Genomic DNA, 23,315 nt, shown 5'->3' with positions numbered 1-23,315 from the left:
GGCTCAGTGCTATTCCCTTTGAGTCACCCTCCCACTGCCTTCCCTCCCGAGGGTCTTTCCAAACTCAACACACATTTTCCAGAGAAAGCGAAAGAGAGACAGAGGGAGAGAGAGAGACAGAAAAGAGTGGAGAAAAAGAGGAGAGGTAGAAGAGGTATATTTCTCCATTCTTTCTATCCATCTCTTTCTTACCCGTCCTTGTAGAGCCCATCTCAGGGAGAAGGAAACAAGGTCTTTTTCTTTTATAATGTGCTTGAGTTAGGGATTGCACACAAAGGTGCACAGAGAGAGAGAGAGAGAGACAGAAGAATAGAGATGGAGACAGTGAGAGAGTGAGAAAGAAAGAGACAAACATACTACAGTGGCAAGAAAAAAGTATGTGTATCTGTGATTTTCTGCATTAATTTGTCATAATATGTAATCTGAGCTTCATCTAAGTCCTGAGTATTAACAAAGATGATGTGCCTGAAATATTAACACAAAAACAATTCTGATCTTTCATGACTGTCTTGAAAAAAAAAAAAAAACATAATATCTCAATCTCAATAGAGATGCTATGGAACGACTTGAAGAGAGTCACACATGAAACATTTAAAGAATATAACAGAGCTAAAGCAGTTCTGCAGGACGAATGGGCTAAACATCCTTCTGAACAATGTGCAGGTCTGATCCACAGCTACAGGAAGCGCCTGGTTGAGTTTATTGCTGCCAAGGGGGTGTGGGGTCAACTATTTATTAATTCCAAGGGTTCACATACTTTTTTCACTAGTACTGTGAGATTTGTTGAGATGGCTGTTCTCCATAAAGACATAAAATATTTTTTTGTGTTAACATTTTAGGGAAATTATATTTGTTAATACTCTTGACTTAGATGAAGATCAGATCATATTTATGACAAATTGATGCAGAAAACCACAACAACAAAAGGTTCACATACGTTTCTTTCTTTCTAGTATACACAGAGAAAGAGAGAAAAAGCAGTGCAGATGATGCTGGAACAGGGAACTGATTGGTGAAATCTAAACTGAGTGGCTGAGTAAGGGGATATGGGACAGTATGTTTTTATGGGAGGAAAAGTATGAGATAGGTAGGTGCGTGTGTGCGTGTGCGTGTGTGTGTGTGTGTGTGTGTGTGTGTGTGTGTGTCATGGGACTCTAGCTTCCTGCAGGAACTGACACACACAGCAGTTCTAGCGAGCCACCCAGGACCTCAGTCAGCACCCCACTTTAACACGCACACTCAGACATACACACCTACACACCAACTGATGTAGACTCATATAGCGGCCCCTGGAGGAGAGTTAGTACAGGTTTTAGAAAGGGGGGGAACGGGGGTGATGGGATGGTTCAGCACGTCATAGACACCCCAAGGGTCATACTTTCCTCTCCTTCTATCCCTGCAGAGCTAAACGAGAGACAGGGCAAGAGAGGTAAAGAGAGAGAGATAACTGCATATTTACCACATTCAGCAGTATCTTATTTCCCTGGTGGGATCTAGTCAGAGGAAGTGTTTAACTGTTCTCTGATAGGCTGCAAACCAGAGCAGAAAAACTAGCTACATCTGACAAATATCTACAAAAGTCTGTTTTTACCATAGTTTGGAAAATGTATAATTTGATCTTTACAACAACTAATGACAACAGTGAGCAAACTGTTAATAGGCTTGTTGTGTCTGGGGTCAGATATGAAGTCAGCATAGCATTATTTTTCACACTGGAATGTTTGACTCATTACGGCAGTTGTGATATTGAAACAAAGAAAATTCCCAAATTTGACTCCTGTTAGTACTGATAATCTAGTTGATTATTATTAATTGATTGACTGACAAAAAGTACAACAATTTGCTAATCAACTAATTGTTAGGGCTGCTATCATATCGACATGTAAGATCTGCATTATCCCCACATTTTACACGTTGTAGAGCAGTGGGTTCAGTCATTCTTTCTCCATGAATGCAAAAGGGCGAGTGAGGACAATTTTAAATTTCCACTTCAGGGTGGAAACAAGAGAGGGAAGATGGAAGACGGGAGGGAGAGACAGAAAGAGGGAGAAATTGAGCAGTTGGTTTGGAGAAACCGCAAAGAAAAACAAAATCCAAGAAAAGAACAAAAAGAAAAGAAAAGCCCTACCATCTCTCTGACTTCCTCCCAGGATATCACCAGACCACAGAGAGTAGTGAAAAAGCACACAAATCTCTCTCTTGCCCCCCCTCCACCCATCTCTCTCTCTCTCCATATCCCCTTTGTCATCTCTCTTTTCATTCGGTGTGACTCCTGAGACCAGCAAGAGATCTGTTTCGTTCCAAATCTCCCTCTCATTCTTTTTCTCCGTCTCCTCTTTTATATGATTTTTCCTTCCCTATCCTAATTCTGTCCTATGTTCACTTCATCTCTCCATCTTTCCTTTTCTTCTACTTGATATCCCTCTGAGCAGACTATTACAAACCATGTGGAATTGATATTACAAATTGTGTGTGTCTGCATGTTTGTGTGTGAGAGACATGTAGACTTAAACCTCTTGTGAGAATGAGACAGCTTGCTGGAACTCCATTACATTATCAGTGTGTGTGCACGAGTGTGTGTGTCTGTACACTAACCTGTCTGGACAGTTGATTCATCCCAGGTCCCTCCACACTCTGAAGACTCCCCTTCTTCTACCGCTGAGGAGAAAGACAAATGTAAAAATATGTTTAGTTTATTACACCAAGCTAAACGTGTTCCAAGTCTATCAGACTGAGCAGGACCAGAACAGCCAGTCAATCAACAACTACATTATATTTTGATAATCACTGGATCATTTTAGCATGTAGTAAAATTCCCAAATGTTAACCAGTTCTAGCTTCTAAATCTTAAAGTTTTGCCATGTTCAGTAGTCCTTAGTTGTGTATGTTAATGCACAGCTGTATGCTGTGATGGACAATGACATCATGCAATCACCCAACACTACAATGAGTGCAATGTCATATAAAAACATGGGTTTCAAAAGTTAAAGAATGTGGTCGACCCTGAGTACAAAGTCCAGTGGCAGAAACATTTTGCAGAAACCACTATGAACCAACGTTATGTAGAAATTTGGGAAGATGTGGAAAAGCAGCTGAAATCTTTTGATTACACTCTGTCAATGACATTGTGTGACTCAACACAACAGTAACTTCCATATAAATTACACTACAACAAACTGAAACCTTGAAACTGAACCATACCATATAAATAAAACCTTTCCACTTTTTCAGCAATGCAAGTGTTCAGACAGTCTCGACAAACCATGCTTTTATTGGAAGATGAAGTCTGCATGTATAAGTTTACTCTCTATAAATGTGTATTTTATAACAGCTAAACAAAGGAAGAAACAAACATGCAGACATGGCATTGATAGTATCCCAAGAGCTCTCTGACACACTCTCAGTCAGAGCTGATCAGAACTGGAATGTGACATTGACTTCCTGGGTACAACAGGAAGGAGGGAAGTACAGCTGGCACACAAACAGGAAATGACTGGAGCCACCACACAATAGGGTTTCCTGTCCACCCCCTCCCCATCACACGATTCCTCACTTTTCACTTACTCACCTCCGTCTCTGATCTTTCTGTCTTATCCTGCTCTTACCAGTGACCCCCACCCTTAAAACTTTCTGAAAACAAGAAGTTATAAATCAGTGAAGTGTTCCTTTAAAAGGAAAACAAACACTTGAAATGGTCAATGTCACCAATTATTGCATTATTGCATTTTCATATAGCTCATGGCTGATTTCTTTGCATTCTCAAAATGTTGAACTGTACCATAAACAGTGACTACATTACTAGAGTGGTCTACCACACAGGTTAACACTCTCCAACAGAGCATTAAAATACATGCATACACAGGACTGACTCTAATGCTATCTTAAATTAACTACCACTAACTACCATAAAACAGTGACTCTGGAACATACACACAAAAGAAAAAATGTTTAAAGCCCCAAAACGATCCGATAATACTAAAAATGTGTATGACACAAATACTTCTTTGTGAGTTCTAATGAAGCATTTCACAGGGGTTGGTGAACATTTTAATATAACACAATGAAATCAGCACCATTCATCACGTTCAATGAAAACAATGACCTCGCTGTTCTAGCCATTCAAGCTTTATTATGATCCAATTTAGCATAACTGAGATAGCATAATGAAAAACACTAAAAGTTATAGTGCATAATAAATGGAATTATGAGAACAGTTTATTTAAATCAGTGCTTTATCTACATCTTAGCAGTTCTGCAGCACTCTTCATGTATTTTCTATGTCACAGAGGAGTCTTGCCAGTAGAGAAAATGAGGTGAATCATGTGAACACAAAATGTCTACCTGCTTCTGAAGTAGTGTAGCAGCAAATGATGACTATCCTTACTACAGGAACACAAGGAGAAGAGTAACATCATTATGACATTATGGTGCTGAACCAAATGAGTCAAAACTGGACTTTGAGCTGAAATGGATATGGAAACCACAATAATTTCTTCCACAAAAATATGGGGAAAATCCTGATTTACTGCAAGATCAACAGCCATGTTTATTCTTCACCACAAAAACATGCACAACTTAAGCTGTTGTGCCTCCCATAACTTGTAGACAACTGCACAAAGGGACAAACACACACATTTAAAGGCAGGCCTGGCTTACACTAGTACACCAACTACCAGAAATAAGATGCTGAAGCACAAACAAAAACATTTTTTATGTTTAATCTTTGAATGTGCTCAAGCACCGCCTTCTTTTTTTAGGATTCAAAATGGCTTTTACTTACAGTTTAGCAGCTTTGAATCTGCCATTTTCTCAGGGTTTTTATCATTTTCTGTGCGATACTGAGACAAACTGTTGAAATGATCAAAGTCTAATATATAAAAGATTAAAAGCAGCATCATGAGAACTTCCACATATATCTGTTGCATTAATCCAGCAGAATCAGGACAAAATGAATCCCAGCAGCTAAGGAAGCAAACTCAAGTGTGTCATCTGCCTTCTATTATGCCTGTTCTGAGGTTCGGATGTGAACCACAGTGTGATAATATAAGTAAATAAGTAAATTTTATAAAAAAAATTAAAAAAAAATGCACTCAAGCAGTGGAGAGGTGGAACCACAACAGGTGACCAGGATGTGTTTTATAGTATACAGCCTGTTTAACTAACATTAGCCTACAGAAGGTGTCCAAATCTGATTTAGACACAAGTGTGGGTAACACACTTTGTAGGTGTGGTACAGAAAAGAGTTTGCAGAATTGGACACATGCAGTACAAGGGTACGTTCCTGGAGTATTACTTTGGAGTGTAAATGCTGTATTTTTGCTGTTCACCTGAAGATCTGTACAACCAAAGATAAAACAGCTGTTGTTGTGATAACCTAGCAGAGTTGCACAATCAAAGTTGTGTTCTGTGTTGTCTTCATTCCTCAAACTGGACTTCCTAGATCATATTTCATTGTCTTTCTGGTAAATGAAGTAACACCAAGTTTTTTCATGCGGGACAAATGTCTGTCTGAATATAGCTTGATGTGGCCTGGAAAAACACATTTACAGTGTAACACAAACAGACATATGCACTGGAGACAGATACACATATTATTTTGACTTGAAGGTTGTACATCTGCCTGAACAGAGCCGAATGCACAAAGAGACCTCCCACCATGACTAACATGTCTGCCAAATACAGCAGAATATACAGATGACAGAAGGTATGGGAAGAGAGAACCAGAAGAAAAACAAAGTATACTTCATAATAAAGCTAATGAAAAGTAGCTACCAAACACCTAACGCAGATTACCTACAATTAAGCCATGTTTTGGGCTGCATGATTGATACAACATACTGCATCACAAATACAGTATCACATGCAATGTAAACACATGCACAGTGGATAATACAGATGCAAATAGTTTGAGATATAAGAATACAAAGGTATAATGACAACTTCTCTACAAAGCCACTTGTATCACTTGTATCAGAACATAAATCTACATCCTCAGCTTGCTGACTTTAAGATACATGGAAAGGGACTCCTCTATTCCTTATGTAATGAGATCTGAATCAAAGAATTCCCTGCAATGGCCATACTGCTTGGCCTTGATTCCCTAGTCTTGATCTCAAGGATCCTCTGTATTTTTCAGAAGCCCTGATAGTTTAGAAATTATAAAAAACTAAATTTTTTCTGCATTACAGAGATTTTGGTGTTGGAAAGACCTAAATGTACTAGTAGCTTTGACAATGATAAAATCCTATTTTTCCTGATAAGACTGTAGGGAATACAGTGTTTCATTAGCCAAGCACACATTGCTTTATTTAGGTTGCCTTATCCTCCCTCTGCCCCCCCTCAGAGACACATAAACCATTACTGTGAACCTGCACACACACTAGGGGGTTGTTGGGGTGTGGGGGCTGTGTGGGAAGGGTTGAGTATGCTTACATTTACTCTTTGAATAAAAGGGTGGAGAGTACTGTATCTGTATCTGTATGAGTTTGTGCTAGGCAGTATGTGTGTGTTTGTGTGCATATATCTGAACATATATATATGTGTCTGTGTGGAAGATGTGTGTGTGTGTAGGAAAAAGCATAGAAGTAAAATATTTGACATCCAGTTACCATTTCTTTCCAGCAGTGTGTCTAGTTCCATTTCTATGATATCTTCAGCAGACTTAACATTCCTTCACATTTGGGCCTCAACTATAAAAACTATAAATTGGTAAAATTGGTAAGCCAGAATTTGATGCAGGGAACAAAATATTGTGTATTCAAAAGACACAATGTCAACACACTGAAGAGTGCAAGCCATCACATTTTTGTTAATGCAACATTTCAACCTGCAGAAAAAACAAGAAAGAGACTAAAACTCATATATACGATAGGTAAAAAAAAAAAAAAGACATTTCCAACTCCATCAACAATTTAAAGAACATCACAAAACAAAAACAGAACAAAAAACAAAAGGGCTGGGTAACAAAATTGAAATGATTGATATTTTTTCTAAATAGTCATTTTGACCCCAAATTATACAACAAAAAGTACAAAGAATTAATAATAAGAGCATGATGCACATATGCACAACTGTATTTGTAAACATTGAAATACTGCTTTCCAGTGACATCAGCCAGTCCTACATAAACAGGCCACACACAAAAACCTGCATCCAGGCAAAGGTAGCATACCTGTAGGCAAGCTGGTAATTATTGAGACAGCAGAGGCCTAGAAATCAAACAATCTGCCTCAACACCATCACACAGACTTGCACAAATTGCACAAACAAAACCCTGGAGCATGATATACTGTATGTGTGACTGTGTACGCCACAAAGCAAACAAGACGCTACTGGGGATGCTTGGAGCATCTATACACACTTTTACACACATAACAATTAAACCATTGCTTTAGTTAACCCCTGAAACACCTTAGCCTATCAAATGTGTGTGTGTGTGTGTGTGTGTGTTATAAGTAGAGCGAGTATCTACTGTAACGAAAGTTAAGAAAAAAAGTTTGAATGCAGTCTCACAAGATGTATAACGTATGAGAATTGACAGTTTGGGTTTCTTTGTAAGCCTGGGTAATTTCAACAGATTGGTGTCTTTTATAAAGTGATCAAGGCTGTTGGCTTTGCTCAGTGACTGAATGATTCACAGGTGTTTGTAGAATCCTTCCCATTCAGGTGACTGACACAGCAGCTGAATCTGTAAAAACAGGCTTACTTTTCTGGGTAAGTTATTTCATGCTTGCCAAAAGAACAGTTCTGTTCCTTCTTGACAATGAAAGATTTAAACCTCTGAATCTTTTGCAACAAAATAAAGCCATCATGATTGAAAAGCAGGTAAACTATACTAAAGCTGACAGATAATATCACACACACACAACAGTGTGCTGGTTGGTTGTTTTGGCATGGAGAGGAGAGGAGAGGAGAGGAGGAGAGAGGAGAGGAGAGGAGAGGAGGCTTGTAAGTGGAACAGAAAAAGCTAAATGAAGTTATGCCTCTGCATCATGATGCTGCTATCATAAACAAATATTTACACAGTTGTTGTCATTAATTATACATGTGCACACATAAGCGCACACACACACAAAACTACTGTACAAGGCAGTACTTCTCTCTTCAATATCTACTCTGTACATCCATCTCTTCTCCTCCTTCCCTTACTTACTTTTCTATTCTGTCATCCCTTGTTCATTACCCATCCCCTGCCACCACTCTCTTGCTCCCTGCATCTGACACATGAGTCTCCACCGACCTCATGCTTTGTTCTAACATCCATGTTCCTTCATCAATTTTTATGTATCATTTTTGTCCCACTATCTCTGCTATTTTCTCTTTCCTCAACTCTCCCCCCCCCCCCCCCCCCCCCCCCCCACAGCATTTCCCGTCTTTTACCGCACTCCCACTTACTCCCCCTACTATTTCTGTCTGTCCTTCTTTTTTGTCCCATGAAAGCAGTTATAACCTCAGTAAGAAAGCCCTTTGTCTTTTTAACTCCTAAACAACACATGCATGCACAGTATCAGGGCCATTTATTCCCAAGGTATCACAAGGCTCTAGTGCTTCCAGATTTTCTTGACGAACGGGTCACTGTGGCCAATCAGGCATTGGCCAGAAGCCCCAGAGAGGCGGGATGTGGGTCAATGTGGCCAATGACACACTAGCTCTTTCCCCAGAGGGATGGGCTGATTGACAACTTGTGCTGGACAGAAGTCAAGAGGGTAATTGTCATCCGACTCACTCTCTCTCTCTGCCTCTCCTTCTCATCCTAGACACTCCTTTTTTTTCTTGCTCCCTCCTCCTTCTTTGTACTCCGTCTCCACCTCTTACTTTTTCTCTCCAACCCAATTCCTAGTGCCCACCTCCCCTCCCCAACCTGTTTTCTCCCTATAGCTCCAGAGGGACTCTCTCATTGGCTGCCCTTCCCATCCCTCAGGAACAACTTTGTGACGCTACTGGCCAAGGGCTGATGCCAATCTCCATCCCCAGCCCACCCCCCGGGACCCCCCAACTTCAATGGTCTGTGTCAAACACACACACATGCAAACACTTCTAGTCAGGGGACAGGAACAGAAGCTGATTAACCAAATACTTTTATCAGCAGTAAAACCGCTCGCTCTGCCTGCCTGCATTCTGAACAAAACAGCCTTAAAATACATAAACACACATGCAGACACACATCCCAAGCACTGAGCCACTGGCCAGAAACACCAGGCTAGTCTGGGGTTTGGGACAGTGTGAGTGTGTGTGCATGCATATTTTTGTTTGTGAGATTGTGTGTAAAGGGAAAGAGGTAGCAGAGGGCTTAGATGGATGGCAGAGAGACGAACAACAACCACACAAGGCCTGGCGGACAAGCTCCATCGCCCTCTCTATCTTTCCCTTTTTGCTGCCGCTCTCAGCTGCCTTTCCTCTCTCCAATCTCTTCCTTCCTCATCCTCTTCTCTGTCTCCTTGCTTTTTAATCTGCTTGTTTCTATCTGATTTTGCTTTCATAGTTTTTGCTACTTTAACCTTCTGTCACTCTTACCTTCTCATTTACATCTCAACTTTCCCATCTCTTCACCCATTTTATCCCCCACGCCGTTCCTCTTGCTCTTGCTTGATATGAGGTCATTCAGGTTTTACATCATGCTGTGCTGTCCAAATGAGTTGAGCCGAGTTGCTATGCAACCGCCCAAACATCCTCAAATACAACTCTTCACGCACACACACACACACACATACACACACACACACACACACACACACACACATACACACACACACACACACACAAAACAACAATCACCAATATCACAACATAAACATACATGTTTTATTTTTTTATCCAACAGGTGTCAGCTCAAAATCCCAGAGGCTTGTGTAAAGAAAATCATTATTTTAAGACTGAAATGCCTGAGACAAAGTATACAATATACTAGATGTAGGCTGATGTTTTTATACTATATTTCTACTTGTGGTGAGTCTACCCAGCACTTATAGACAAATGCACATAACCTGTATAAAAACTAAAAACAAAACAGAAAAACAGCCAAATGCTTATTACCCCCACAACAAATTCACCTCTCGACATCCAGAGAGCAGAACACTTATTTCCCCACACACACATGCGCGCGCACACACACACACACACATACACACACTCAGACAAGCGCAGAGTTGATGTTCAGGGCCAAACAACACAGCTTGAGATTAAAGAGCCTCTCTGATCTGACATTTGTTTTTCTGTCTGTCAGAGTGTGGAGGGAAGAAGAATCAATAGCAGAACAGACGTGAAAATGAGTAAAGAGCAAACTAAGGACAGTGAAGAGTAAAAGCAGAACAAACGGTAAAAAGATAAAAAGGGAGAAGAATGAGAAAGAAAGGGAAGTCAGGTGACGGGAAAAGGAAGAAAGGGTAAGAGATAGAGGAGAGGATCAAAGCAGCAATGAGAAGGATAAGAGGTGAAGGAGGGCAGCAAGGAGAACGATAAAGAGTAGGACAGTGAGAGAAAGAGAGGGCAGGAGGAGAAGAGGGAAAGCATTCCTCTGGAGTACCTTGACTCTAGGGAAGGCTCCAGAAATAACTGAACTAGAAGCCCCCCCATTACAGACTGGGACACACGCACACAAGTCAAATAAAGGCATCGAGTTCACCATTACTAGATATGAACACAATTCAAAACTGGCAGCTGAGACAAGTTGTGAGGTATCGTAGTTATAGCACATGTATATTATCACACACACGCACACATCATACATGAACAACATGAGCAAAAAGAGCAATGGGGGTTAGAGGGTTGGGAGGGGTACATAATTGGCTTCTCTTGTAGTACAGGCTAGGGAATGCATTTTGACTGAAGACACCAATTTCACGCTAAGGCATTATTTAGCTTGATACAAACTTGATTAGGCTTTACAGAAGAGAAAACGCACGAGAGACGATGAGACAGTGAGGAAAAGGGAAATAAACTGCTTTGTGTCATGCCACAGAGCTTGCGGACAGATTAACTTGCTTGTCACACTCCTTCTGGGAGTACCAAGAGCAATATACACAAGCATGTGTGCTTATAATTATAAGCACCTAACCAAATATCTTATTCTTAACACAAAATGTACAAATAACCCAAAATACCAACTTTTTAACTTTTGTTTTTGCAACTTATATTACACCTGTGGTTACATCTTAGGCTCTAACCACACTGGTATATGTTTTCAGGGGGAACATTTCCACCTCTAGTATTTAGAAACTAGTAACCATCCAACTTCCCAGTGTTTCCTGTTAAAATGTTCAATAAGTTAATGTTGCCTGGCAACAAATACAGTCCTAGGCAGTGAGCAGAGTCTTTGCTAATATTGCTTAGCAACAGATTTTAGTCCCAAGGTTGAAAAAATAAATCAATCAACTATGACTTCAAATGCAGGAATGACTCAGTCATAGACAAGGTGATAGCCAATATCTAGACTCTCTACTGAAAACAGGACAGTCTTTAGTATCTTCCTGTTTGCTCAGACATACTTATTCCAAGTGCCGAAGTTTATTACAGGACAACACTATAGGCAATGTGCATTTAAGCTAAAGAAGCACACAGAAATTGCTATTTGGCTCTTTGGCTAAGCATTCAAATGTTACAAAAGGACATGTACTTAGAGGTACATGTATTCTCCTGCCAGAGGAGTGGAGAGGAGAGGAGGCTGGGTGTGGTAGTCCCCAGACTGCCTATCAACTGAGAGTCTAAAGCAGACAGCACTTCTACATTTTTAAACTTGGCTTGCACTGACCAACAAACGCAAAACTTGACACCAATCTCACCACGCAATCTCTTATTCTGTTTCTGCTCTCTCTACCACTTTTCCTCCAACACTATTGGAGGAAAAGTTTTATTCTACCTTGACACTACATAAAGCTTTTATTAGGGAGCAGACATACATAACAAGACACCACCTCATCCTCCTCTGCTGTTGTTTCAACACAGTACAAGTAAAGTCACTCTACCTCTTTCTAAGCCTGCTTGTGTCACCACAGAAGTGCCCTTCAGTAAGTCTATCCTAAAACAGATTTACTGTATGTTGAGAATCCGCAGAGGACACAGCAGCTGATGTTAACAGAGGAACTTAACCACTGACAATCATAAAAAGCAGAAGCAGAACTGGCTGGAATTAATTTTTCACATGTGCAACTGATCGAGAGTTTTCTCACTGTGGATGCTGGACATTTGCAGTTTTATAAATGTGTGCTCTTTTAATTTCCTATCAATATTCCTCGTAATTAACTGGGGCATTGTGGTTCATTCTTGACATCAACAAGCAGCAAAATGTATCAAAGATTTACATAAAATATGTAAATGTAATCGCCATCAGCCACATAAGGCGTCATATAGGCTAGAATCTGATGAACAATGTCACAAAAAAGGTTATGTATGATGTTATAAAGTAATCTTTTAAAACTTTAAGTCACAATATTAACAATTTCTTATTTCCTTTTACTTCATTTCTATTTGTTCCTTTTCAATATGGAGTCTCTCTCTCATTGCTGCTCTCTTGCCCTCTCACTCTCTCTTGCTCTTGCTTGCTCCATTGTATGTCTCACAGCAGGGCACTCTTGCCTTTTGACTGGGAGGTGAATGGAAAGGAGTTAGAAAAACCAACTGAAGACTCAAGCAATAAAAAGAACCATTGGGTAGGTCTATAGTGGACTGCACTACAAAGACCCAGCAGAGTGTCTAATAAAAAAGCAACACAACACAAGCTGCTTGTTCTGTTGAAGACGCCACGGTCTGAGGCGTGCACATTAGTCTAGGTCCATGGTCTGTGTGTGTGTGTGTTTGTGTGTTTAACTGCATGTTTGCATGCAAGCACAAAGGCAAGTAGATAGAAAATGAATAAATGAATCAGAAAAAAAGCAGAGCACTATGTACAAAAACACTGTATATGTTACAATTGTCAGACATGCAACCATGGTGCTATGAAGATAGAACAAAACTGGTTTTTAAATTTAGGTTATGAGGGATCAGACCAGAAGAATTCATCTCTATGAGTCTTCACATTCACAGACATTGAACATCTATGTGCAAATTGCACTCACCACAAATATTATGGTCATATATAGAATAGGAAGGAGAGAAGAGGGAGAGACATTATGAAATGTGTAGAATTGAGTAAAGGGGAGCAATACAGCAGAAGGACAGATGGAAGAGGGGGACGCAGATATGGATGCCTCCTGCTCATATACCCGTCATAATGTTTCCAAGAGTTAAACAAGTTAAACAAGTGGTGGCACTTGTTTATTAGCAAGTGCCACCAAGAGCAACAATTGACTTTGCATGTATGAATGTTATGAACATGTAAAGAACAAACAATATAGTTCGGATTACCCTAAAATAATGACTCAATAATAATGGATAGATTCATTATTTGATTCATATTATTATGTAAAAATAGCAACCCCTGCTATTCAGGCTTTAAGTAGTTTTCTACTGTTGCATAAATACAGTATTTTAAAATGGCATTGTGTGTTACAGTAGTTTGTGATGAGCATATGTTACCATATTTGGTTTGAAAGACCAAATTAAAAGATAAGCCATGATATATTTTGTTTGTTTTTGTTTGTTTTGGTTTTTCTTTTTGTTTTTTGTTGTTTATACACTTCAGTGTATTCAATAGCCTCCAGCTAAATAACAACACCAGAGGACAAAAGATTTAATCAAACACCCCAGACCAGACAACCAATTACACTGCAGGCAAATAAAGTTAAATAAAGAAAAAATGCATAATCTCTTAGTAAGAGACTGTAAGAGATGCTTAAACACACAGCCTTGTAGGAACAAAGAAGGGTCCATGTCCTCTGACACCTTCTGGCAGTGGGGGGATATGGGCTTGGCATGTTGGGTCTAAACTGACTGAGTGTGTATAGTCACACCACCATCAACTTTCTCCTAAAAGCTGAAGGCATGGACATGCACAGAGCTCAGCTACACTGTGTGTGTGTGTGTGTGTGTGTGTGTGTGTGTGTGTGTGTGTGTGTGTGTGTGTGTGTGTGTGTGTGTGTGTGTTTCTATGTGTGTGTCTCCAGAGGGATGAGTGTGTGTTAAGGTCCAGTGAGTTTGTAGCTGATAAAGGAGGCTAGCTAAGCCGCTACAATGGCACGGCCTTGGCCCATGACGCCCTGTTCTCACACTCTGACACACACACGTACATGTGCAACCACACCATGCTGGCCACTGATAAGGAGTTGTCGCTGGCATACGTGCACCTCACTGAGTGACTTCACCCTTCTGGATACAAAGATGAGTTCATGAGCATGCACATGCACAGACACACACACACACAATGAAAACCCAATAAAGCCTACCTACAGTAAGATGATATTGACCTTTCCACATTTATTTGTTCTGTTCAACCATCTACTGACAGTGTGACGATGAGCAAACATGCATCAAACATCAAAATCAAAGCATCCAAACTGAATTCAACCATCATACATTTCAACATTTTCACCTGTCCTTCTGCTACTATGATGTGTCTGAATGTCTTCCATGTATGTGACTTCTATTTAATTTTGTTCCACTCTCTTGGCCTTCAATTGTGCAGTAATTTGATTCTAATTGAGTGCAAATCAACATGAGTCTCATTACATTCAATGCATGGTACTGCTGGGCTCCACCAATCACCAATTACATTAGCTTGTTTTGTCCCATTAAAAAAAAACAACTATCAAAAACTCAAATCCACCCCCCGCTGAGGAGTCAATGGATTTTCTAACAAAGCTCTCAAAAAGTCATTTGATGGTTCAGCAAGCTTTGATGCAAAGCCAATAGACGCTTTTATACAGGAGTTACTTAATGTGACTGTACACATGCTGACTGTAATATTGCTACCACTGTAGTGTTTCCCAACACATACATACTCAGATGTACCTGCAAAAAACATACTGTTGTCTTAAACTAATCCAAGCCACATGTTGAGGGTTTCTGAGTTTTATAAGAGCCAGTCGCCCAATGAAAGTCGCTGTGCTCTGCCAAAGGGTGACATTAAACTAATCTAATGGTAAAGCCAGATGGGGGAGAGAGGTAGAATGAGAGAGAGTAAAAAAAGACCGGAGAAAGAAGAAGACAAATAAGAGATTAACTGTACTGTACTGTACTATACACGCCACACAATCCCTCATTCTGATGCTATTGCCTAGAAGGTTCCACAGTGCTCATAGAAACAAAAATAACAAGTTGTTCAGACATGCTCTCATTGTCTTTGCACACATGACCTGCTCTTTGCACTCCTCACATTTATTTTGCCTTGGTAGGAGTAGTATAATTATATTCAGCAATCTCCAAACTAGATTTTAACGATGACATTTCCCGCCACAATTAATTTTTAACCACATTTGGCTGGTTGGCGGTTGTTAATTTTAGTCTTGAACAGTTAATTGACAATAACTTTAACTCCAGGCAATGAATAATTACTATCCCAAAGTCTCTTATTACATTTAAATCACACTTACATGAAATATCATACAGTCTGAGCCAGTGTTAAAACTAAGACAGTGCAGAGTACAGCTGAAATGATCGATTCAATGCATTAATTAATTCATCAATTGACAGAATCAGCAACTATTTTGATCATTTTGTATTTTTTTCCAGGTAGAACTGCAGAATATTTGCCCTTTCCATTTTCACCAATATGAAATGTGTTTTTTGTATTTTATACTGTTCTGTATGGTGAAAATCTTTAAGATTTGGACAGTCAGAAATTCAAATGCTGACCGTCGTAGTCAAAGTTCAGAGGCTTAGACTGTTCATATAAATGAAGAAATAACTGACACAATGCACCTTCTGAAACATGGCATGGCAAGATCTGCTAGAGTGAAGACTCATCACTCTGTTGGATTTGATGGAGCTACAAAAGCAGTCGTCCTACAGTTGTGCAATGCTGTTATAGAGCAGGAGTATCTTTCTTCACAAACTGTGTTTGGCTGCTTACAAACAAACACTGGCCACAGAGAGAACTTTAACCACCAAATTACTCCCAGAGCAAATGTTTATTACTGAGTGCTAAAACAACCTGCCACATTTAACATTTATCTTTTTAATCAAAAAATGCAACCATCAGCAGAGGCTACAAATGAGAAAGCTGCTAGATGAATGCTTTGTTCCCTGCGCTTTGCTAATCATAGATAGCACCATTCACCCTCAGTGTCTGAACTCAGACTCACTTGCTGATGTGCCCAAATCATTTTTTACATTTATACACACAAATTTTCACTCACTTGTAGAATGTGGCACTGTAGTGTGCAGAAAGGATCAGATTTTAATCTACTTTATTTTACTTGATACCTGTCAATTAAAATATTCCCAAACCAGATATGGATTAGCTCAGGACATAAACACAACAATATTTACAAGAATGATTAATAAAAAAATAAAATGCATTTCATAGCAATTAGAATACAGTGTCAGATTAAATTAAAAATTGGTTAAATCTAAAAATATTGTTATACATCTTATTATGTCTACAGCATCTAACAGCATATGGGTCAATAGGTATCTGACCAAGCAATGGTATCAACCTTTGGTACTTTTCAATAATCAGTGTCACAGTGGGCCACAGGGTAAACCAAAGTTGATCAGACTTGACTGTATGACTGCAAAAACCAGTGCCACCAGCAGCTACAGTAGCTGGAATATCATGTCAGTCAGCTGATCCAAAGTGATACAACCAGAGAAATGTGGAGGGATGTAAAGAGGCGAGAGAGGGAGAAATAAAGAGAGAGATGTAGAGAGGAGCAGATCGAGTGAAAATGATGCCATTAGCTGGGAAAAGCTCAACTCAGCTTACACTGACTGACAACAAACCAGACCTCCCCTTCTCTCCCTCTTGGTCAAAAGGCTCATTTGGCTCCACTGACTATAAACACTCTAAACAAACCAAATAAACACTAAGAAGGTAAGTGCTCCCTCTCTCCCTGCTTCTCCAATCTTCCCTGCTCTCCTCCGTGTCCCTGTCATATGCGCTCAACTCCAGTTTAATGTCCTGCAAATGAAGCGGATTTATTAATGTGTAATTAAGTAATAATCATCACTACATAATGCATGAGAGACTCAAGGGGCTAAGAGCTGAGAGAGAGAGAGAGAGAGAGGAGAAAGATAGGATAGTGAGGCTGCTGGAGCAGACACAGAAGGAGATTTTTGCTGCCTCGCCTCGCTAAAGACACACATTAAAAACGGATTAATCCACTGAAATATTATTTTGATAAGAGAAAAGCTGTGCACGCTCATTTCTTCCTCCTGCCGCCCCCCTTCTTTTTCAGCTAGTTTCATGGCCCATCTTCATGCCATTAGTCCATGTTCAATTAACAGACTGCAATTAGTCAAGTCCCCCTACTGTTAACAAGGTCTAATCACTGTAAATGCTAAACTGGTCAAGTAAATCTATCAAAGGAGCTTAGTCGCAGTGGTGAAACAGAGAGGAGCAGTAATATGAAGAATAATGCTCCTATAACTGCTTTGATTAGCCACGCTGGCTGATTATATGGGTACATATCTAAAAACTTTAGTCAATAATTACACCTAGCATTTTATTAGATTTTTAAATACATTTATAGAGTTACTATTCTAAAAATTCTGTTGAATTTGTTTAAGTTGCATGCTAAGTAAAAATATAAGCCCACTGTCAGGAGTTAAATATTGCATATACAGCCCTTAAACTGAATACAAAGATGAAAAAAACTATTTCATTTTATAAAAAACAATCTTCATATCTGATTTTCTGTTTGCACTAACCCTGTGAAATAGCACAATGAAAAAAAAAATACAAACATTTGACTTACAGAAAATTTCTAAATATATTAGTATAGCTCTTCATTTTCTACTCATGTCAGTTTTTTTAAGTTGATTAATTTAGGGCTGTCCACGTTCCAAGTGTCTTGGCAACTAGGAAAACTGGGAAAACCCATTCATCTTTTCCAGATATAACATTTGGTTGTTAATGGAGGAGACTGGAAGAAGTAAATGTCAACTGAGATGATGAATTGTTGGGTCACAGCCAAGTGTACTGATGCTCCCTGTCTATGATCTCTCTATTCAAGACAGCTGTGACTAAGTCATGTGATGATAAAACATAGCTGTATCACTCATCAGCTATGAGTTTCGTTTCTAGAATTTTCTTTTTTTTTTTTGCAGGCAAGGGTCATTCTGAGTCAATGCAAATCCAAGGCAGGAGATAGATGAGGTGGGAGGTTGTGCCTCTTTGTTGTTGCATTGGCATCCCTGGCAGTTTGTAAGCCAGCCAGCCAGTCAGAGTTGGGTGAGCAGGTGAAAGACAGAAGAACATGAAAACACAGATAATCCCCCGGCGATGCTCACCTCATCCTGGCCTCCATCACTCCCACCCCCTTGCCCACTCACCTGCTGTGTGCCACTGCGATCCCCCGAAACACCTCTCCTCACTCTTCCCTTTACCCTTCAGCCCATCTTTCCCCTCCATCTCTATCTCTCTCTTCTCCATCCCTCTCTCCGTCTTTCCCCAATGCCAGGTCTTGCCGAGCTGTCAGTGGGGCAAGGTGTGGCTGGGAGATAGCAGCATGCATGTGCACACACAGATGCATGAGTACACATAGACAAAACACATGGTGCTTATGCAAGCTCGACTACAAGGGCCGTGTTACCTTTGCTGCCCACAAACACAACACACACACACACACACACACACAGGGTGGAGGTCGTCCGCCTCAGCTTTGCTTCGCTCTGCTTCACTTGGCTGCTTAACTAAAGCTAAGCTCTGGTTATCCAGGCTGCTGAGACCAGACTGCCTCAGTGACACACAGACACAGACTCACAAGACGTGCATGTTCATGATGAATGCAAACAAATACAAGAATACAGACCCTGCAAACATAGGCAAGCACAAACATAAATACACACTGACAGAGGGCAATGGCAGAGCAGCAGTCGATTTGTTCAATGACAGACTGCAACACTACAAGAAGGCAATAACAACCACATTCAAATCCATCTTTCACATACTTATTACATGGAAATGTAGCTTAGAAAATAAGATTTGCCTGCTTCCTTTTTTCAAAGAACTATAATGTAAATAACCTTTAAAATAGTTCAGCTTAAACTAATTTGATAAATGTAACAATAAACATAATTCTTAAAAACATTTAAAATGGAAATAAATTAATCGATGATATCCTTTTATTTAGTGTCAAAAAACATGACCTCCAATCCCTGTGACCTCATATGTATCTATTTTAATTCACACACACACCAGTGCCCCCAGAAAAATGAAGAACTGTCTATTTCATGGTCATGTTAGTTGAGCTCAACATGTCACTGTCAGAGTTAATCTACTGTATCTACAAAGCAGCCATATATCCATATGAGGGAGTGTGTGTGTGTGTGTGTGTGTGTGTGTGTGTGGGCGCGCGTGTGCATTCATCAGCGTATTTACAGTTCATTATCATGTCTAAGAGTGTAGAGAAAGATGAGAAATAGTTGTTGTAACAGACCGCATTGCAAAGATTATGAGTCAGATTCTAACCTAAGACAAGAAATTAAAAAAAATTTAGTACTTTCCGCACAATACTGTACAATTACAATAATAAGCAAGATGCACGCCAACAGTGGTTATATCGTATCTTTCAGCTTTCACTTTATAAGACACAGCTTCCATATATGGCATCTAACGTTCTCTACAAACAGCATGGGCTATAGGTATCGATTGAAAATGATAACCAGTTTTGCAGTAAATTCCTGAGGACAGAGTTGAATCTCTAGGCTACTGCATCACTCATTATCACATCCTCTTCCCCCACGACTACACTGTTGGCCTGTACCGTGGACTGAGCTGAGAAACAACTGCTTTTTTAACTTATCGGTTTTCCTGCACACACAGCGCATAGTAACATGCAATACAACCACAAACATATCACATAATAAGTAGACACAATGCCAAAAACTGCCCCTCCAAGATATGTAGCCCCTCCAACTATTGACAAAATGAATCCCACCCTGTGTCAGATAAAAGAGCTTTAACTTAAAAACCTGTAAGAGAAGCTGAAACCCCCCAATGAAGCTTGTGTTACTAGTCAAACTAGCAACCCAGTTAGAATCACTGGCAAAAAAAATCTGCTCATCTGTACCTATCTCACCAGATAGAAACAGAAAGGGAAAGCCTGAAGAGTGGAGGTAATGGGGGAGGGGGTGGCAACCACATGGTCAGCCAGTCCCATTGCCCATCTGGGTCCTAAATGCGAGTTAAGCCATCCCACGTGACTTCACTTAGCCAATCGATTCTGTGGATCGTAGGCAGTAAAATTAGAGACTCAACAGTAGATGAGAGAAAGTTGGAGGTTGGAAAAAAATTAATAAACAGAGATGGTGATAACAGAGAGACAGAGAGGAGAGGGACAGACGACAGAGAGGAGAGGGACAGACGACAGAGAGGAGAGAGACAGACGACAGAGAGGAGAGGGACAGACGACAGAGAGGAGAGGGACAGACGACAGAGAGGAGAGATACAGACGACAGAGAGGAGAGAGACAGACGACAGAGAGGAGAGGGACAGACGACAGAGAGGAGAGGGACAGACGACAGAGAGGAGAGATACAGACGACAGAGAGGAGAGGGACAGACGACAGAGAGGAGAGGGACAGACGACAGAGAGGAGAGATACAGACGACAGAGAGGAGAGGGACAGACGACAGAGAGGAGAGATACAGACGACAGAGAGGAGAGGGACAGACGACAGAGAGGAGAGATACAGACGACAGAGAGGAGAGGGACAGACGACAGAGAGGAGAGAGACAGACGACAGAGAGGAGAGGGACAGACGACAGAGAGGAGAGGGACAGACGACAGAGAGGAGAGGGACAGACGACAGAGAGGAGAGGGACAGACGACAGAGAGGAGAGATACAGACGACAGAGAGGAGAGGGACAGACGACAGAGAGGAGAGATACAGACGACAGAGAGGAGAGAGACAGACGACAGAGAGGAGAGATACAGACGACAGAGAGGAGAGGGACAGACGACAGAGAGGAGAGAGATACAGACGACAGAGAGGAGAGATACAGACGACAGAGAGGAGAGGGACAGAGAGGAGAGAGACAGACGACAGAGAGGAGAGGGACAGACGACAGAGAGGAGAGGGACAGCGACAGAGAGGAGAGATACAGACGACAGAGAGGAGAGGGACAGACGACAGAGAGGAGGGACAGACGACAGAGAGGAGAGATACAGACGACAGAGAGAGAGGAGGACAGACGACAGAGAGGAGAGACAGACGACAGAGAGGAGAGGGACAGACGACAGAGAGGAGAGATACAGACGACAGAGAGGAGAGGGACAGACGACAGAGAGGAGGATACAGACGACAGAGAGGAGAGGGACAGACGACAGAGAGGAGAGATACAGACGACGAGAGGAGAGGGACAGACGACAGAGAGGAGAGAGACAGACGACAGAGAGGAGAGATACAGACGACAGAGAGGAGGGACAGACGACAGAGAGGAGAGACAGACGACAGAGAGGAGGAGACAGACGACAGAGAAGAACAGACGACAGAGAGGAGAATACAGACGACAGAGAGGAGAGGGACAGACGACAGAGAGGAGAGATAGAGACGAGAGGGAGAGAACAGACGACAGAGAGGAGAGATACAGACGACGAGAGAGAGAGAGACAGATGACAGAGGGAGAGATACAGACGACAGAGAGGAGAGAGAGACAGACGACAGAGAGGAGAGAGACAGACGACAGAGAGGAGAGATACAGACGATTGAGAGGAGAGATACAGACGATTGAGAGGAGAGGGACAGACGACAGAGAGGAGAGAGATACAGACGACAGAGAGGAGAGATACAGACGACAGAGAGGAGAGGGACAGAGAGGAGAGACAGACGACAGAGAGGAGAGGGGACAGACGACAGAGAGGAGAGATACAGACGACAGAGAGGAGAGGGACATACGACAGAGAGGAGAGGGACAGACGACATAGAGGAGAGGGACAGACGCAGAGAGGAGAGATACAGACGACAGAGAGGAGAGGGACAGACGACAGAGAGGAGAGGGACAGACGACAGAGAGGAGAGGGACAGACGACAGAGAGGAGAGAGACAGACGACAGAGAGGAGAGAGACAGACGACAGAGAGGAGAGGGACAGACGACAGAGAGGAGAGGGACAGACGACAGAGAGGAGAGAGATACAGATGACAGAGAGGAGAGGAACAGACGACAGAGAGGAGAAGGGACAGACGACAGAGAGAGAGAGACAGACGACAGAGAGGAGAGATACAGACGACAGAGAGGAGAGGGACAGACGACAGAGAGGAGAGAGATACAGACGACAGAGAGGAGAGGGACAGACGACAGAGAGGAGAGAGACAGACGACAGAGAGGAGAGATACAGACGACAGAGAGGAGAGAGACAGACGACAGAGAGGAGAGAGATACAGCGACAGAGAGGAGAGATACAGACGACAGAAAGGAGAGAGACAGACGACAGAGAGAGAGACAGACGACAGAGAGGAGAGAGAGACAGACGACAGAGAGGAGAGAGAGACAGACGACAGAGAGGAGAGATACAGATGACAGAGAGGAGAGAGACAGACGACAGAGAGGAGAGATACAGAGACAGAGAGGAGAGAGAGACATACGACAGAGAGGAGAGAGACAGACGACAGAGAGGAGAGATACAGAGACAGAGAGGAGAGAGAGACAGACGACAGAGAGGAGAGAGACAGACGACAGAGAGGAGAGAGACAGACGACAGAGGAGAAAAGTTTATAAAAGGACGGTGAGACTGAAAAAGGAAGAGATAAATATAAAAATGTCCAAAAAGAAAAAAGTGCACAGTAAAGAGTTTTTAATCCACAATAGACAGACTCCTTTCTGTTCATATTACCACTGGGAGCAGTAAACCAGTATGTTTGATATGTTCAGAAACTGCGGCTCTTATTAAAAGTGCCAATGTCAAACTGCATTATGAGACAAAACACAAAGGTTTTGAACACACATGCCCACTAAAATCTGAAGTGTGATCACAGAGAGGTGCTAGTCTCAGAGCCCAGTATGAGCAGTCCACCAGGATCTTGAGCCACATGCTCAGTTTGATGTTACATATAAATTTCTACTGAATTAATTTGATTTGACAGTCAAGTATTGATTACATGCAGGCTACTTAATAATATATCACAGTATATAGTTAAACATTATAATCTTCTGGACCTTTGCTTCCAAAAATATTGCGTAACGGACCTCTTTAAATTTTAGTTGAATACCCCTGCTATAAAGGAAACATGGAGGCCAAGGCCACCACATGCCCTCATGCATGATGCCCACTCACCCATGCACTG

The 23,315-nt window shown here is 41.4% G+C and overlaps 1 protein-coding gene across 1 annotated transcript in view; it reads right to left on the bottom strand.

Annotated features, from left to right (window-relative positions):
• znf423 (zinc finger protein 423) overlaps positions 1 to 23,315 on the bottom strand; it is a 129,281-nt gene that overhangs the window by 103,819 nt on the left and 2,147 nt on the right. Inside the window, exon 2 of the mRNA XM_026366315.1 lies at positions 2,596 to 2,658. Within this exon, the coding sequence (XP_026222100.1) occupies positions 2,596 to 2,658 (63 nt within the window). The remainder of the gene's footprint in view (positions 1 to 2,595; positions 2,659 to 23,315) is intronic.

This window comes from Anabas testudineus, chromosome 6 (assembly GCF_900324465.2).
Source record: "Anabas testudineus chromosome 6, fAnaTes1.2, whole genome shotgun sequence".
Lineage (NCBI taxonomy): Eukaryota > Metazoa > Chordata > Actinopteri > Anabantiformes > Anabantidae > Anabas > Anabas testudineus.
Note: the sequence above shows the minus strand (reverse complement) of the source record. Positions and strands in the feature narration are given on the sequence as shown.